The 17,452-nt window shown below is 40.6% G+C and overlaps 1 protein-coding gene across 5 annotated transcripts in view; it reads right to left on the bottom strand.

The window, feature by feature from the left end:
- Positions 1–17,452, bottom strand: part of LOC107372867 (transmembrane protein 25) — a 276,351-nt gene that overhangs the window by 5,537 nt on the left and 253,362 nt on the right. For all 5 annotated transcript variants that reach the window (XR_008561387.2, XM_054738075.2, XM_054738074.2 and 2 more), the window contains 3 exons: positions 13,571–13,702; positions 13,468–13,501; positions 10,198–10,307 (listed from right to left, as the gene is read on the bottom strand). Coding sequence is in view for 4 of the 5 variants with exons in the window: in XM_054738075.2 (XP_054594050.2) it covers positions 10,198–10,307; positions 13,468–13,501; positions 13,571–13,702 (276 nt within the window). In the remaining variant the exon portion in view is untranslated. The remainder of the gene's footprint in view (positions 1–10,197; positions 10,308–13,467; positions 13,502–13,570; positions 13,703–17,452) is intronic.

The following is a 17,452-nucleotide window of genomic DNA, read 5'->3' on the forward strand; positions in this document are numbered from 1 at the left end:
TATTTTCTGAGTTTATAAACTCAGATATTTGAGTATATCAGACCATAAATAAACTTAAATATTTGGAGTTTATATTAAATATATTTTCAAATTATGATCAAATTAAAGTTACCGATTAAGCCAACTCAAACAGAAAATAAAACAAAATTTGAAAGAATATTAAATATATTTTCAAATTATGATCAAATTAAAGTTACCGATTAAGCCAACTCAAACAGAAAATAAAACAAAATTTGAAAGAAACAATTACAAACGCACACTTTTGAAAACTGGACAACAGCAGTGTGTAGTCTTTCTTTGAGTAGGTGGTTTAAAGCAACATCAGGATGCACATCAATTCAACATTAACAAAATATGAATTACACTAACCACTATCAAGTAAGTCAGTGAGTACTTTATGCCATTTGGCATAAAACTAGTTGAATGGGCTAATCCGATTCAATTATTCACGCTAAACTAAAGCCACAAATGGAGTTGCCAGACTCAGAACGGCTGGACGAACAGAGAAAATGTAAAACTCAACTGTTCCTCCCACTGTCTTTATGGGTGACCCCGAGAGGAAAGTTGACCATTGAGCAGGGTTGATGGTTTATCCCTTGAGGTCCACGTGGCAGGGGTGAGGTGGTGCTCACTCCTCACCCCTGCCACGTGGACCCAAGGGATGAACCATCAACCCTGCTCAATGGTCAACTTTCCTCGCGGGGGTCCTACCCATTAGGACAGAGGGAGGGTTAACTCAAGGAGAAGTGGAAAATGAACATATTTGCCCAAATGGTGGTGTGTTACTTTAACATCAACAATTAAAGAGCAGACAAATAGTAAATTACATTGTGGATGTGGACAATGCTCTAACAGAGTGAGCCATCTGAATCCACCACTCTTTCAGATTTTGAGTTACACATGTAACATCAGGTCATTTTTGACTCTGCAGCGTGGGTGACAGTTTAGACTCATCAAGACCAAGTAAGATTTTCTGTGTGAACTCAAATGTGTTGGTCAGTCCCTTCGGATAATCTAGGTGTAAGGCATAGATGAGGCCGAACATTACCAGGAAGGCATCAGGAAGGCTGGAGAGGTTGACAATCACATCACCCTCTAGGATAACAGATTCTCACTGGGTCGTACGTAACTGGACTCTCGGCATCATCGGTGATGGTTGTCAGGAGGACAACTGCTGCATCCCTGAGGTCCGGCTCATTGGTATCATCCTTACAAAAATGAAAGGGAGATCATACACTAATCACATCTGAACTGAAACTCTGACTGTGGACATTTTTATTTCAGTAGATTGTCATGTAAATAACAATAAATGCAGTCTGATAGACTCCTGTTTAGGGCTGGGCAACATATCAAAGATTTATCGCTATCCAAGTTCTTGTCTCTCATCCAGATAATTTTTCCCATGTCAATAAATTTGATAATAAAAAAATGAAAAGATGTGTAAGTTGGCCACATTTATGTCCCTTTAAGAAGCTGTAGCACCTTGAGTCATGTAAAATTTTAGTCATTGTAATACACGAGACAGCCCCATCTAGTGGACAAATATTGTTGCTGCGCATTCCTGTAGTTATCGTCTACTTATCGTTATCGAGGTGAGATCTTCAACATATGGTGATATTGATTTTAGGCCATATCGCCCAGCCCTACCCCTGTTCATTCTGTTGCTTTGTGCTCTCATTTACGAATAAAGTGAGATGGCTTCCGTGTGTGCCAGTGTTATGCTAATGAAAGCTGCTTGAATTCTTTGCAGTGACTGTTGATTTTTCTCAGTGCCTTAAAGCCTGCCACACATGAGGGCCATCTGCTGAGCAAACGGTCTCGAATGACCGCTTGCTCAGCAGATACCTCGCCATGTGCGCCTGATTTTCACAGAGTTTTCCGCCTCACGAGACGCTGAGGTGAATATCTGACCAGTTAAGATATTTTCCGCCTCACAGGGGTAAAAACTCGCCGTGTGCGCATTACCGAGCTGCTGGTTGAGCTGAAATATTCTAGTGGTCAACCAAAGCACGTTCTCCGCTCACATGACCCCAAGATGGCAGCCCCGTCTGCATGTCAGAAAAGAAACAACACAGAGACAGAGCTGGAAACGGAGGAAATGCCTATCCTTTTTAGTTGAAACGTCGCCGCCACGGCATTTGAAGGTTAGGAAAATATGGGTACGGTAGCTGGAAAGATGGACCAGGCAAGGAGTTTATGCCAATTTACTCCAAGAGATGCACCTGGAAGACCCAGAATCCTTCCGAAAGGGTAATGGAAACAGTGGGCCCATCGATCCGCAAGGTACCATTTTGTTTATTTTTCAGACACACAGACAGGGTAAGGGGCTGTATCTGAATACATCTTGGGGTCATGTGAGCGGAGAAAGTGCTTTGATTGGCCACTAGAATATTTCAGCTCAGCCAGCAGCTCAGTAGTGCACACACAGCGAGTTTTTACCCCTGTGAGGCAGAAAATATCTAACTGGTCAGATATTCACCTCAGCGTCTCGTGAGGCGGAAAACTCGGTGAAAATCAGGCGCACACAGCGAGCAATCTGCTGAGCAAACAGTCCTTCGAGGCCGTTTGCTCAGCTGATTGCTCTCGTGTGTGGCAGGCTTTAACATCTTGCCAAAGGTTTGTAGTTGAAACAATGGCACTTTTTCCAAAATGTTCATGTGCGTTGTCTTTATGCATAAATAAATAGAATGATTTGTTCAAATTTACAATACTGGGACTTACCACACATGTCCTCAAAAATCCAGAGGTTTCCTCACGTAGATAGACAGGAAGGGCATGGAGAACAGTGGTACGCCTTGTGTGGACATCATGTAATTCCTAAGAAGATTAAGAGTGTAAATACTGTAAAGTTTACTAATCAAACTTAATGCCAAATTGCTCTGACCAATTTTCCAAGACAGTGATATCTGCATCTAAATCCAATGATAAACTGCTGAATTCAAAAGTTAATTTTAAGTGTTTAGCATTACATAATACGAAGGGGTATTAGGGCCACTGAAGAAAAAATTCTGAAAATAAATAAAATTAATAAAGTCAGAATTCTGACATTTATCTCAGTATTCAATTGTTTCCTTCAGTGGCCCTAATACTGCCTCATTGCCTAAGAGTATTAGAGTCACTGAAGAAAAAGAAAAGAATTGAGAAAAAAAAAGTCAGATAATTTCAAAATTCTGGGATTAAAGTCAGAATTCTGACTTTTTTCATGAACCTAAAGCCAAACAAACAAAAAACTATTTAGGAATTGTTTTTGTTAAAAAAAATCAAAACAAAAAAAAAAGCCTGAATTTTAAGATTTAAGTCAGAATTCTGATCCCCCCTCATAATCTTCCCCAATTTCCCCCTTTTTTTGTTTTAGGTACCAGTCAGAACTCTGAGATTAAACTCAGATTTATGACTTATTTTCTCAGAATTCTATATTTTTTTCCATCAGTGGCTCTAATACTCATAGCATAAAGGCATTACCTGTAAATTGTATATTCACCAGTTTTAAAAGACAAATCTGTATACATATATACATACATACATATATAGTCATGTTATTTAGGATGTGTCATCAAAAATGCAGATTGTGAGAATTACTCACCAGTGGTCTCACTTGTATGAACCTCTTGGGGGTCAACAGCAGCATGCCATCAATCTTGTGTGCAGAGAGTGGGGTTGGATCATTGAAGTCTGACTGCAGATTCATAGACAGGCTTCCCGGTGTGGCTGACAGCTCATAGGAACGCAGATGCTCTACATTTACACATCTACACCAGGAAGCATAATCAGTACAGAAAACATTGTGAATCACAAGGTAGATCTGTGTTAGTCTGAAAAATTTAGGCAGTCCTCCACTATATATATGAAGCTAAGTCATTAATCATCTAAATTGTGTGTGTGTGTGTGTGTGTGTGTGTGTGTGTGTGTGTGTGTGTGAGGAGATTCAAGTGTAATTTGACTTATCCACACAAAGCTAAAAACATAACTTTTAAGAATCTGGAGTAACAGTGTACAGTAAGGACAAAATTACAACACTAAAATACTGTGAAATTAATAGAAACAGCGTTCTGCGGTTCAAGATATGTGCAACTGAGCACTATTTAAAAAAACTATGGAGGGGACAAAATTGGAGGGAAGGAGGGAACATAGCATCGAGATACAGCACCGCTTCGTCTCTTGCGGTCACAATCCTCTTCTACGGTTAAAAAAAAGCAGGCTGCTTGCAAAGCTATCGCACGGGTGCTATGGGGAAATAGTTTATAACACAGACTGATTTTGTCATCGCTGTACAAGAGACCACTGCTCATTTACTTTTAATAAGTGGACGTTTGACTTGGTGGCGCTGAACTCCCGCTTTCATTTTTTTCTCAGAACGTCACGTTTAAAAAATTATGATGGAGGGGACAAAAATGGAGGGAATAAGTCTCTAGAAGTCTAATAAAAAAGTAACTAAAGTAATGCTAACCTTTAATAATGAGATAGCGCTGCTCATTTCATTAAATAAACGGACTTTAGTCACACACAAAGTTAATAACACAGCTAACTCATGCAATGACTTAGCATATTAGCTTGCTACGTGGCCAACATTACTCACCATGTCCGTCTTAAAAACATTTAAAACATTTAAGCAACTTTTACGGCGGCTACTTACATTTAACTCAGTGGTGCAGAACCAGTGACTGTCAAGTGCAGATGCAGAACAAAAGCGCGACCTCCAACGGTTAATGCTCCTCCAACCCTTGCTCTTCTTCTCGGTCTGCTGAGAAGCTTCGAGAGCTGACTGAGCAAATGCTACAAAATAAAAGCACTTCCTGTGCGTGTAATTTCACAATAATTCGTAATTTCATGCTTAATATGTTATTTAGGACAGACAGACAGAGTAGTTATTTCAAAATAAGGCAAAGTTTCAAGCAAGGATAAACTTAATATGGAGGAAGTGATTATGTTAAACAGAAAGGACATGTCAAATAGGACTGATTTCAAAATATATAAAGCTTTACAACAGGATTTGATTGTTAAGAATATAGATATTAAAGAAAAATGGGAACTGGAAGTGAACATAATGATAACAGATGAGGAATGGGAGGAAACACTTGAAGCAGGCCATAAACTACAAATAGTCCGTCTTGGAGGGAATTTGAATGGAAGGTGAAGATGCATGCTTTAAAACTCCACTTATCTGTCTAAATAGTAATGTTTCAAATTTATGTTGGAGAAAATGCGGGCTAGTGGGAGACTTTTCACATATATTTTTGGACTGCCCTAAATTCATTCCATTCTGGAAAGGTGTTAGGGAGAAATTGAAAGAACCTGGAAGGTGAAATTACAATTTAAGTTAAAATGGTTTGTACTGGGAATGCTGTACCAAATATTGTACACACATAATGGAGACATACGTAATCAGAATTCTGCTTATGACTGCCAAGAAGTGTATTACAGTTTTATGGCTGGACACAGAACCACCAAGGGTGGCACAGTGGAGAGACAGAGTTAGACAGGTCTACAAAATGGAACAAATTAATGCAAGACTATGACTGGGACTAGGGAAATTAGAAAAAATTTGGGAACCAATAAAACAAATGTTAGAAAGATAGTACTCTCGTGTGAAAATTATTATTATTAATTTTAATTTTTTTTTATTTATGTTTTTTTGTCTTTTGGGTGAGTTATTTAGCTAGATCAAAGTAAAATGTAGAATGTAGAAGAGAGCAGATACGATGAATACAGAGAAAGCTTGTCAGAACTATATGTACTGATTGGTGACTTGGTTAAGTTGGATAGATCTTATGGCCACAAGGAAATTTGAACTTTGTTCAGGGAAACACTGCCCTGGAGAAGGGAAGAAGAAACTCAAATGCATCTCCATGTAAATGTTGTTGTTCTAATTCAAAAATAAAAAGTTCCAAATATATATATCTATATCTATCTATCTATCTATCTATCTATCTATCTATCTATCTATCTATCTATCTATCTATCTATCTATCTATCTATCTATCGATATATATATATATAATAAAGACATTAAAGAACCGAACTTCATGAATGTTTTTTGTGACAAAGAAGTATCTGTTCCAATCACTCTATCAGAGAAAAATCAGAGTTTTAGAAATAACGGGACACTCAGTAGAGCCATTATATTATATTTTTTACAAGTGTATGTAAACTTCTGACCACAACTGTATGTATATATATATACTTATATATATATATATATATACTTATATATATATATATATATATATATATATATATATATATATATATATATATATATATATATATATATACATATATACTTATATATATATATACTTATATATATATACATATATACTTATATATATATATACATATATACTTATATATATATATATATATATATATATATACTTATATATATATATATATACTTATATATTATATATAAGTATATATATATATATATATATATATATATATATATATATATATATATATATATATATATATATATATATATAAGTATACTTATACATTACTTGGTGAAATATACTTCTGATAGAGTCAAGTACAAGTATAGTCTAAATGTAAGTAAACTTTAATGTAAGTACGTATTAAAGTATACTTAGTAGTATTTAAAAAATGTACTCGGATAACTATACTTCTAATAAGTACATTGAAAGTAAACTTGGAAGTATACTGTATTCATTTTTAGTATACTTCAAGTATACTTCAGTGTACTTCTTTTTGGTAAGGGAGTGGGTGTCCGGTGTCGGTACAAGATCTGCACGGGTGCAAGATCGGCTCGGGTCCGTCGACTGCCGATGACGTCTAAGTAGTTGATTGGCTGAACATGAACCTTACGGAATTACGTAATCACGTAACGTTGTTATCACGTGACGTTGGTCCAGGCAAATTTTTTCTATTGGAAAGATGGACAACTTTTACAAAGAAATCCATCATTACCTCTTTGAAAATACACTTTTAGCATAGAGCTGCAAGTATATTAGGGCTGAACGATTAACTGCATGTGCAATTAAATTGCGATGTGACAAAAGGAGATTTTCTAATGGCAAAGGCTGCAATTTGGCAGCGAGTGGTTAGCGCAATGCTAATATACATGGAAAAACCCATAGGAATGCTAATGCTAATATCGCCGATTACATTATTACAAATTATGAATTAGAAACGTGCCAAATCATTACATTTGGAGTCTAATAGAAAGTAAAACTACCATCAATCAAATAAGTACAGACAGGTATTTTAGTAAAGCCAGAAAACTTTTAACTCCAGAGCTTTGGCTAGCAGCTATGATCGTAACTGAACTACGCATGGACAAGACGTCAAAAACTCAACACAAATACTTCAATAAACGGGACACACTTCTTTCCTGCAAATACAATTTCACAGGTGTTGCTAATACCTATGATCCTTCAAGGGATGTGCTCAAAGAGGAGTTCAACATGAATCAAATATAGTGTTTTATTTTACAAATACTATTATAAACACAAACTTACGTCTTAAGAAACATTATTTTAATAACAAAACTGCTAAATTCTTTCCAACAGGATAGATGTGTAGTGTATTTTGTCCGAGTGGGTTTGCCGTACTTTGACGTCATCGGCAGTCGAAGGACCCCGAGCCGATCTTGCACCCGAGCAGATACTGTACCGACACCGGCATGCATTTTTGTAAGTCTTAGGTTGTATGTGTATGTGTGAGCATGAGGGAGGGAGTGTGTGACTGTGTTTGTGTATGACTGTATATGTCAGGTGGGGCCGTTCACTCCTCCCCTCTCCTAGGACTTCTTTTGCTGCTATACATCTTCGCCTTCCCTCCCCCTGCCACACTTGGTGTGGAGTGTGGTGCCTTGGTGTGGAGTGTGGTGCCTTGGTCTGCCTGAGTGTTTGCGGCTTCCGGGTCAGGGGGTTTAAGATTTTTGGCGTCTGCCAGATTAATCCCGGTGGCTGCCTGGTGGGATCTGGGTCCCTTGGCTCTGCTGGGTCCCCGGCGGGGATGGTCACCCCTGGGTCCCGGGTCTCTGGGTTCCGGACTCGGCTGGCTAGGGGGTGGGAGGCTGCGGGCGGGCCTGTGGGCTTGCCGCTGATGTCTCCCGGGACTCTACCGGCTGCTGGTTGTGGCCCCCCCGGGGAATCCTCTTCACCTCTCGAGAGGGGCAGGGGCTCTTCTGGTTGCAGTCACCCTAGGGTCCCTGTGCTCTGGGGCAGCTCCCCTTTTGTCTCTTCCTTTCTCTTTCACCTCTGTCTCCATGTCTGGTCGGAATTACAAAGCATTCAAAAAACAATAACAATAAAGTTTTAAGAGCTGGGTTAGGTGAGAGCTGGGTCAAAGGTCACGCCAAGGTTCCTGACAGAGAGTTTGGTGTGAGAAGCAAGCTGAGAGTATCTGACTTTGGAAACCAGCTTGTCTGGGGCACAGATGAGGATCTCAGTCTTATCTTCATTCAGCCGTAGAAAGCTCCCAGCCATCCAGGTTTTGATAGAGTCTAAGCAGGTGTGTAACAGCTGCAGCTTAGACATCTTAAAGGAGATGTACAGTTGGATGTCATCTGCATAAAGATGGTAGGAGATTCCTTTGAAGGAGCTCAGGATGTGCTGAAGAGGAAGCAGATAGAAGAGGAAGAGCAGAGGCTCCAGCACAGAACCTTGTAAGGGAGGTGGTGGAGGACCTAAACTTGGAGATGGCCACAGAAAAGGAGCGCTCAGAAAGATAAGAGGAGAACCACTCCAGGGCAGATCCTGATAGGCCTACCCAGTCTCTCAGCCTCTCCAGTAGCAGGTGATGGTCAACAGTGTCAAAGGCTGCAGTCAGGTCCAGCAGGACCAGAACAGAACATTCCCCTGCATCACTGTGAGTCAGAAGGTCATTAGAGACCCTAAGAAGAGCTGTTTCAGTAGAATGAGCTCTACGAAAACCTGACTGGAAGCTATCATAGATGTTATGTTCATCAAGAGCAGCTGTGAGTTGTTTAGCCACAACCTTTTCCAAGATCTTGGAGATGAACATAATTTTAGAGATGGGTCTGAAGCTGCTATGGAGAGAGGGGTTAAGACTCGGTTTTTTAAGAAGCGGGTGGATTACAGTGTTCTTAAAGTAAGCAGGGACCTGACCAGAGACCAGAGAAGCATTAATAATGGAGAGCACGCTGGGACCGATGGACTGAAAAGCACTTTTAAACAAAGATGAGGGTAAGATGTGGAGGGGCATGCAGAGGTCTTCATAGAGTTAACTAGTTTGGATAACTCAGGCAAAGAAACAGGAGCAAAGCTATCTAGGATTTTGGGCCTGGTTGGAGTCAGGAGAGGCAGCGATAAGGCTGAGAGAGAGATGCTAGATCTAACCTTATTGACTTTGTCCACAAAGAAAGACAGAAAGATCTCACAGTCTGCAACAGAGTGGATGGAGGCTGTAGGAGAGGCAGGAGAGGCAATGCTGCTGATGGTGTTAAACAGCTCCTTGGGGTTCCCTTTGCTCTGGGACACCAGTTTGGAGAAATAGGAAACCCTCGTGTCTCTGACTGCAGAGTTAAAGGATGTCAGAAGATCCTTTAGGTGCAGCAGATGGACGTGGAGATGGGTTTTCTTTCACAAGCGCTCCACTCTTCTGAATTGGCGCTTTAGGCTGCCAAGGCTGTCATTAAACCAGGGAGTAGGGTTCACTGCAGGAACTGATCTGGTTCTGACAGGACATATGTTTTCCAGAATGGAGAGGCAGTGCTCGTTAAACTGAGAAGTTAAGGAATCTGGGTCGTTATCAGAAGAACAGGGTGGATCAAAAGCAGCAGAAAAATTGCTAGCTGTGCTCTCATTAAGAAAACGAGAACTAACCATACGGCGAGAAGGAGGTGGGGACGCAGAAACTGACAAGTTAAAGAAAATGCAATGGTGATCTGAAATATAAACGTCCTCAGGACAAACACTGTCAGCATTTAGACTCAGGGTAAAGTGTAAATAACATCTTAAAACTACACTTAAATGCAGAGTATACACAGCACTTACAGTTTGTAAAATGTAGAGATCGTTTAGTTCAATATTCATGTTGTTGTTGTTTTTTATATTTTGTGATTATCTTCTTCTTGTGAGACTGATGGGACAGCGCCCTAGCGCCCCCGATGGATGAGCAGCCACTGCTCTACACTCAGTTTTAGACATGAATTACAGGTTAATATTATAACCTTTTCTTCAATTTTGTTAAACTGGATGGAAGTCTTACCTTTCCTCAGAGTGCTGAGGTCATTGAGCTGCATGTTGGAGGGCAGAGACATGTTCTTTCTTGGGATGTGGATCTTCTCTGCTTGGTCTGTCTTCAGGTTTGCTGATTCGCTGTGTGGATAATACCAAACTTGAATCAGAGGTGTTATTGAGCTTTCAACGTCAACATACACACTGGACAATTTAGGTCCATAGGCTCGAGTTTTTGCTTACAAATTGGAGGTTCCCATGGGAAAAGAAGTGGAGCTACTACGGTTGGAACAAATGAACCAATGTAGCTACTAGTTTACTTAGCTAATCCAAGAAGCTAAGAAGGGGCTCAGAGGACCAGGGTAGCCCACGCACATGGCCGACTGGCTTCCGTGCAAGGCTGTAGTCATGCTCATTTTACTTACTGATAAAAAGAACCAGGATTTTCTGAGATTTCCGTGGTACAAAGATAATGACCCAGTGAAAGAGAAAATTGATAACTTGATGACTGCACGTGTTCGTTAACAGTCCATCGCCAGCTGTGGCAACATATGGGTTGAGAGCTGTGGAATATGGAGAAGCAGAACATGGCACGGACTAACATTTCGTTGTCAGAAATTTTTACGTCGATGACATGCTTGCCTAAGTGCCCAAAGAGGTTTGTGCCATTGACTTGTTGAAAATAGCCAAGATGATGCTGACAGTCTAACTTGACTACCGTATTTTCCAGACTATAAGCCGCTACTTTTTTCCCACGCTTTGAACCATGCGGCTTTACTGAAGATTTTCCTTCACCTGCCAGGGGGCGCTTTAGCAGAAAGTGAAACAGGTGGAAGTCAAAAGTGGAAATCGAAGAAAGTGCTCATTTAAATTTAGCACATTCAAGCAGCCGAGACGATGAAGATTTTTTTTCAAATCCATACCCCCTCATCATGGTAACTACATGTATGAGTTCATATGATGCCACATTTAAGTTGAAGGCCATCGATCTGGCAGTAAAGGAGGGAAACAGTGCTGCTGCACGTAAGCTTGGCATGAATGAATCCATGGTTTGGCGCTGGAGACGGCAGCGGGAAGAACTCATTCAAGCCAGCTTCACCTGGGGATGATGACAGCAACACGGACAGCGACACTGACATCGCCACAGAAAAGGTATGTGACGAATTGTCAAATTTAGATTGTCAAAGGACATGGAACCAGCCACACAAAGGGGCATGCTGTTTACCATAAACAGTCTGTATGATCTCCTTTGATTTGCTTGACCCATTACCTTACAGGGCAAGGCATTTGTTAGAAACCTCTCCAGTAAACAATTTGAGTGGGATATGAGAAATAGACTCACTGGCTCATATCCAAACCTCGACTGAACCAAAACAGTGGCTGTATGTCTCATCTGGAGAGAACCCGGCTCACCAGAGGACAAGACCAATGCCAACAGTTTCCCAAGCCTTGTACAGTTGTTTGCAGAGACACTTTTTTCTCAGAGAACCAAAACAGATTCAGGATCACGAAGAAGAATGCTTTGAACTTGTACATCAGATGTAGGTAAATCAACCCCAAGTCACTTCTTTGGCAACAACGGTCACAGCAGAGTCCCTTGGGTCAAGAACATTTGAGCGGTTCTCTACTTGGAAGAGTTTAATACAAAGCATGACAGCTCTTATTCATGTGTCAAGATAATTCTTAACTAAGCTCAACAACGATGTGTGTATATGATGGCATCAATGCAAGCAACTGCTCATTGAAGCATATACAAAGAACTCAAAGGCCTTACACAGGCCATCGAGGTCACCTGCCGAAGTCCCCTTGCAAGGTTACATCATTTCATTGATAAGAGTGGATTGATTAGGATGGGAGGCCGGATAAATAAGGTACTAATAGATGACCAACAGAAACACCCACTGATCCTAACAGCAGGTCATCATATAACAACACTGCTAGTCCGATACTATCATGACAAGGTTGATCATCAGGGTCGCCACCTTACTGAAGGTGTTCAGCACACTGCCGGTGTGGATAGTAGGAGGCAAGAAGATGATTTGCAGTGTCATATACAGGTGTGCCATCTGTTGGAAGTTGTAAGGTAAGTTTGAAGTGCATAAGATGTATGATTTTTCCTCGTACAGACTAGCTATAGATCCACCATTCACTCATGTCGGACTTGAAGTCTTCAGCCCATGAAGTGTTGCCACCTGAAGGATAAGGGGCGGGGCTGCAGACAGCAAGAGATGAGTGGTTATGTTCGCATGTCTGAGCACCAGGGCTGTCCCTCTGGAGGTCATTGAGTATGTCGACTTCAAGCTTTATAAACGCCTCACGCCGTTTCTTGTCTGTCCAGGGGCCCATTGAACATCTCAGGTCAGACAGAGGCACAAACATCATAGGTACCTGCAAAAAGCTTCAAATCAACACAGATGATATGGGAATCAATACATACCCACAAGTGCAAGACTGCATATGGACCTTCAATGTACCTCATTCCTCTCACATGGGTGGAGCTTGGGAGAGGTTGATAGGAGTGGCTTGCTGCAGCCTTGCTGCTGCTGATTAAGGATGGAGCTATCAGACTAACACATTAAATGTTGACTACCCTAATGGCTGAGGTCATGGCAATAATGATCTCTAGATCATTGGTCCCTATCTCCTATGGTACAGAGATGCCTGACATTCTCACCCCTGCCACTCTCCTAACACAGAAGGCAGGTGCACCACCAGGAGACTTCGAGCTGGATCTCCTGTGTAAAAATCAGTGGCAGATTCTTTCTGGAAACGATGGACAGTGAAATATCTAGCAATCCTTCAGCCGCAGCGCAAGTAGGCCGATGACATGCCTGACTTGAAAGAAGGTGACGTTGTTTTGCTTAAGGACATTCAAACAAAATGCAACATATGGCCCCTTGGCCTCATATTTCAAACATTCCCAGTTCAGATTCCAAGATTTGCAAGATCATGGTCAAGACTCTCAGCCAATGGACTATTAAAGAGTTTCTTATACCTATTGGATGAGGGTGGAACTGTAATTTTTGCCACTTCATTGTTGGCTTCACATAACCCCCAGAATTACGGGGGCCTGGCTTGCAATGGTGTTCCCTTCCATTCTGCTAATGGATGAAGGAATAACCTGGCAGCAACAGGTGTGCCAAACTACTCTGTTGGTGAGGTGTCAGTGAGAGTGAAAGGAAATGCCAGGAAGTGAAAAGAAACACACCAGTGACTTAACATTATTTTCCTCATAAAAGGATTTTGACACATCTCTTTGCTGTGAGTTACTTACTCACAATTCACTTATTTAAAAATTTACCTTTTCTTGGTCATCAGGATCTCGACTGGCTCCTCTGAAACACAAACAGAGCTTTAAAAGCTGTTTTATGCTACAAGCTTTCTACTGCTCAGCACTTTCTCACCAAAGGACTTGCTCTTGTTTTTGTGCATGAGGCAGAGAACGATCAGGCTGAGGATGAGGAGGGCCATGAAGGCTATGGCTCCTCCAGTCACTATACCAAACATGGGTACTTCCACACGGGACTGCAGGAACTCTGCAGACACAAAAAGAGGAATTTACCAGAATGTGTTCTCATTTTCTATGTGAATGAACAAAAACATAACTGAGACTGGTTTAGTTTGGTTCAGAAACAAAAACATAACACTAAATCTACACATACAGGTCATTCTCAAAAAATGTGCCGATTGTGATAAAGTTCATTATTGTCTGTAATGTACTGATAAACATTAGACTTTCATATATATTAGATTCGTTACACTCAACTGAAGTAGTTCAAGCCTTTTATTGTTTCTAATATTGATGATTTTGGCATACAGCTCATGAAAACCCTAAATTCCTAACTCAAAAAATTATCATATCATGAAAATGTTCTCTAAACGAGCTATTAACCTAATCATCTGAATCAACTAATTAACTCTAAACACCTGCAAAAGATTCCTGAGGCTTTTAAAAACTCCCAGCCTGGTTCATTACTCAAAACTGCAATCATGGGTAAGGCTGCCGACCTGACTGCTGTCCAGGCCATCATTGACACCCTCAAGCGAGAGGGTAAGACACAGAAAGACATTTCTGAATGAATAGGCTGTTCCCAGAGTGCTGTATCAAGGCACCTCAGTGGGAAGTCGGTGGGAAGGAAAAAGTGTGGCAGAAAACGCTGCACAACGAGAAGCGATGACCGGACCCTGAGGAAGATTGTGGAGAAGGACCGATTCCAGACCTTGGGGGACCTGCGGAAGCAGTGGACTGAGTCTGGATTAGAAACATCCAGAGCAACCGTGTACAGGCGTGTGCAGGAAAGGGGCTACAGGTGCTGCATTCCCCAGGTCAAGCCACTTTTGAACCAGAAACAGCGGCAGAAGCGCCTGACCTGGGCTACAGAGAAGCAGCACTGGACTGTTGCTCAGTGGTCCACAGTACTTTTTTCAGATGAAAGCAAATTGTGCATATCATTCTGAAATCAAGGTGCCAGAGTCTGGAGGAAGACTGGGCAGAGGGAAATGCCAAAATGCCTGAAATCCAGTGTCAAGTACCCACAGTCAGTGATGGTCTGGGGTGCCATGTCAGCTGCTGGTGTTGGTCCACTGTGTTTTATCAAGGGCAGGGTCAATGCAGCTAGCTATCAGGAGATTTTGGAGCGCTTCATGTGTCCATCTGTTGAAAAGCTTTATGGAGATGAAGATTTCATTTTTCAGCATGACCTGGCACCTGCTCACAGTGCCAAAGCCACTGGTAAATGGTTTACTGGCCATGGTATTACTGTGCTCAATTGGCCTGCCAACTCTCCTGACCTGAACCCCATAGAGAATCTGTGGGATATTGTGAAGAGAAAGTTGAGAGACACAAGACCCAACACTCTGGATGAGCTTAAGGCCACTATCGAAGCATCCTAGGCCTCCATAACACCTCAGCAGTGCCACAGGCCGATTGCCTCCATGCCACGTTGCATTGAAGCAGTCATTTCTGCAAAATGATTCCCGACCAAGTATTGAGTGCATAACTGAACATAATTATTTGAAGGTTGACTTTTTTGTATTAAAAACATTTTTCTTTTATTGGTCGGAAGAAATATGCTAATTTTTTGAGATAGGAATTTTGGATTTCATGAGCTGTATGCCAAAATTATCAATATTAGAAATAATAAAAGGCTTGAACTACTTCAGTTGTGTGTAATGAATCTAATATATATGAAAGTCTAATGTTTATCAGTACATTACACAAAATAATGAACTTTATCACAATATGCTAATTTTTTAGAAGGACCTGTATTTAACACAACATGTTAGACAATGCTGCCACCCCTGTTATTTTGTGAAGACTCATATCAGCAAGTAAAGATTTTATTGTCATCCCATCCACATACATTAGTGCATAGTGAGACGAAATGTCCTCCTCCAGGATCATCATTCGTGTTAATATAACATAACAAGTAAAATAATTAAAGAAGAGAAGAAAATGAAAAACACAGCACTTAGCCAGGTCATAGTTAGGATTCAACAGGAGGGATTTCAGGGCTCAGGTAAACTCTATAGTTGTATTAGTGTGTGTATGTGGTTCACTTACAATAGGAAATACTATAGGGAGGCTATGGGAGTGGAGATGGAATGTCGGCTCCGGAACGACACTTGGTTTATGTAGACCTGGGCTTTTCTTTCAGACATGAGCAGATAGAGGTACTCAAGTCCTTTAATTAGAAAAAGGATGTACTGCTTTTTCAAAAGTGAATGGTGGACTGATTTCCTTAGCAACAAATACGTCCTGTGGTTTGCTGTTCCAAAATGTTGTTGTTCAATAACATGCAGAGACAGTTTGAAAGACAACTGTAGATTCTGCCACATGACTGAGCTCTTTCAATGGGTGATGGCCAAACTATCTTTTCACATACATAGCTTGCTAGGCTATGTTTCCAAACCAGACTGTAATTCAGCGAGATACAATGCTCTTGATGGTGCAATTGTAGAACGTGGTAAGAATTGGTTTGGAGTGGTGCACCTTCCTGCTAATGAGTTTTGTTTGTCGGGGATTTGGGCTTATTGGTCCATAAGAGGTCCTCAGTGTTGTAGGGATGCACCAAAATGAAAATTCTTGGCTAAAACGAAAAACCAAAAATTAGGAAACCAAGGCCGAAAACTAAAATTATTGATTATGGCAACAATTAGAACCATTACACTTAAAGTATCTTTCTGGAGTTTTCCCCTATAATTTTTCAGACATCCGCAAAAGTGGTTGTCTTATCATGTACTGTGATATAAGTGGTACATCTTTTTATTTTATTTTATTTTTTGCTAAGCACGCCCACTGACCTGCAGAGCTCCGTGTAGTAGGAAACTGATCGCCCACCAGAACTAACCAATAACGCTAGACTACCGCTTATCTGCTTCAGTTTTAAGGAATAAATACCTCGGCTGATGCAGAGTTGATGAACTTTTCACGGACAAGCAAGTCTCTGAAATATGAATATATGAGAACACAACATGACATGAGAGTAATACCCATTAAACAATGTGTTTTAGCTTTGTTTGTCGCCTACAGAAGCACATTTATAAGCAGAAACGTGAAGTCGCCATCTTAAAAAAAAACGGGAGAAGAAATTATTTGTGTGATATGCTCCTCAGCCACTAAATGGTGCCATCGGATAAGAGAAATATGGCCGAAAGAGACTTTAAGGCTACAATGTGTTGTAACCTAACCAAAATGAAGGCATTGCAATAAATCAATTACGGAACCATGAAAATGTTTATTTAGCACTGACATAACAACTATACACAATATAAATTAAAACTCAAAATAAAATGTTTCACTTGACTGCACTCGTGACTCATTCACTGCCAGCCATTACTGGAGAAAGCCCATGACTGTCTGCATTTTTGAGCATATTTCTGTTTTTTGAAGTGTCACAGAACAGTGTGCTCTATTACCATGTAAACACCAGAACTACATAAAGACAGAGTAGATTTCTTACATCAGGAAGATCAGCGTGTTTCTGGCTTTTTCTGTTCCTTCACAAATTGTTCTTGAAGTGTGAGGTGCAGAAGCTTTTCCGGTTTGCTCCTTGCATTGGGCATAGTGGCGTCCTAAAGTGATCTACTAATTCATTGGTTGTCTGCTTCGTGATCACGTGACATGTAACATATATGGGTGAAGATCGACTTTAGAGCCATGATGTTTGCTCTCGAGATGTTGTTCTCAAGTCCACCCCGTTAAAAAAGCAAATAACAACTTTAGTCGTCATTGGTAGTGAATGAAGTAAATAATAATAATGATAAATAAATAAAAATAATAAATT

This window comes from Nothobranchius furzeri, chromosome 13 (genome assembly GCF_043380555.1).
Source record: "Nothobranchius furzeri strain GRZ-AD chromosome 13, NfurGRZ-RIMD1, whole genome shotgun sequence".
Taxonomy (NCBI): domain Eukaryota; kingdom Metazoa; phylum Chordata; class Actinopteri; order Cyprinodontiformes; family Nothobranchiidae; genus Nothobranchius; species Nothobranchius furzeri.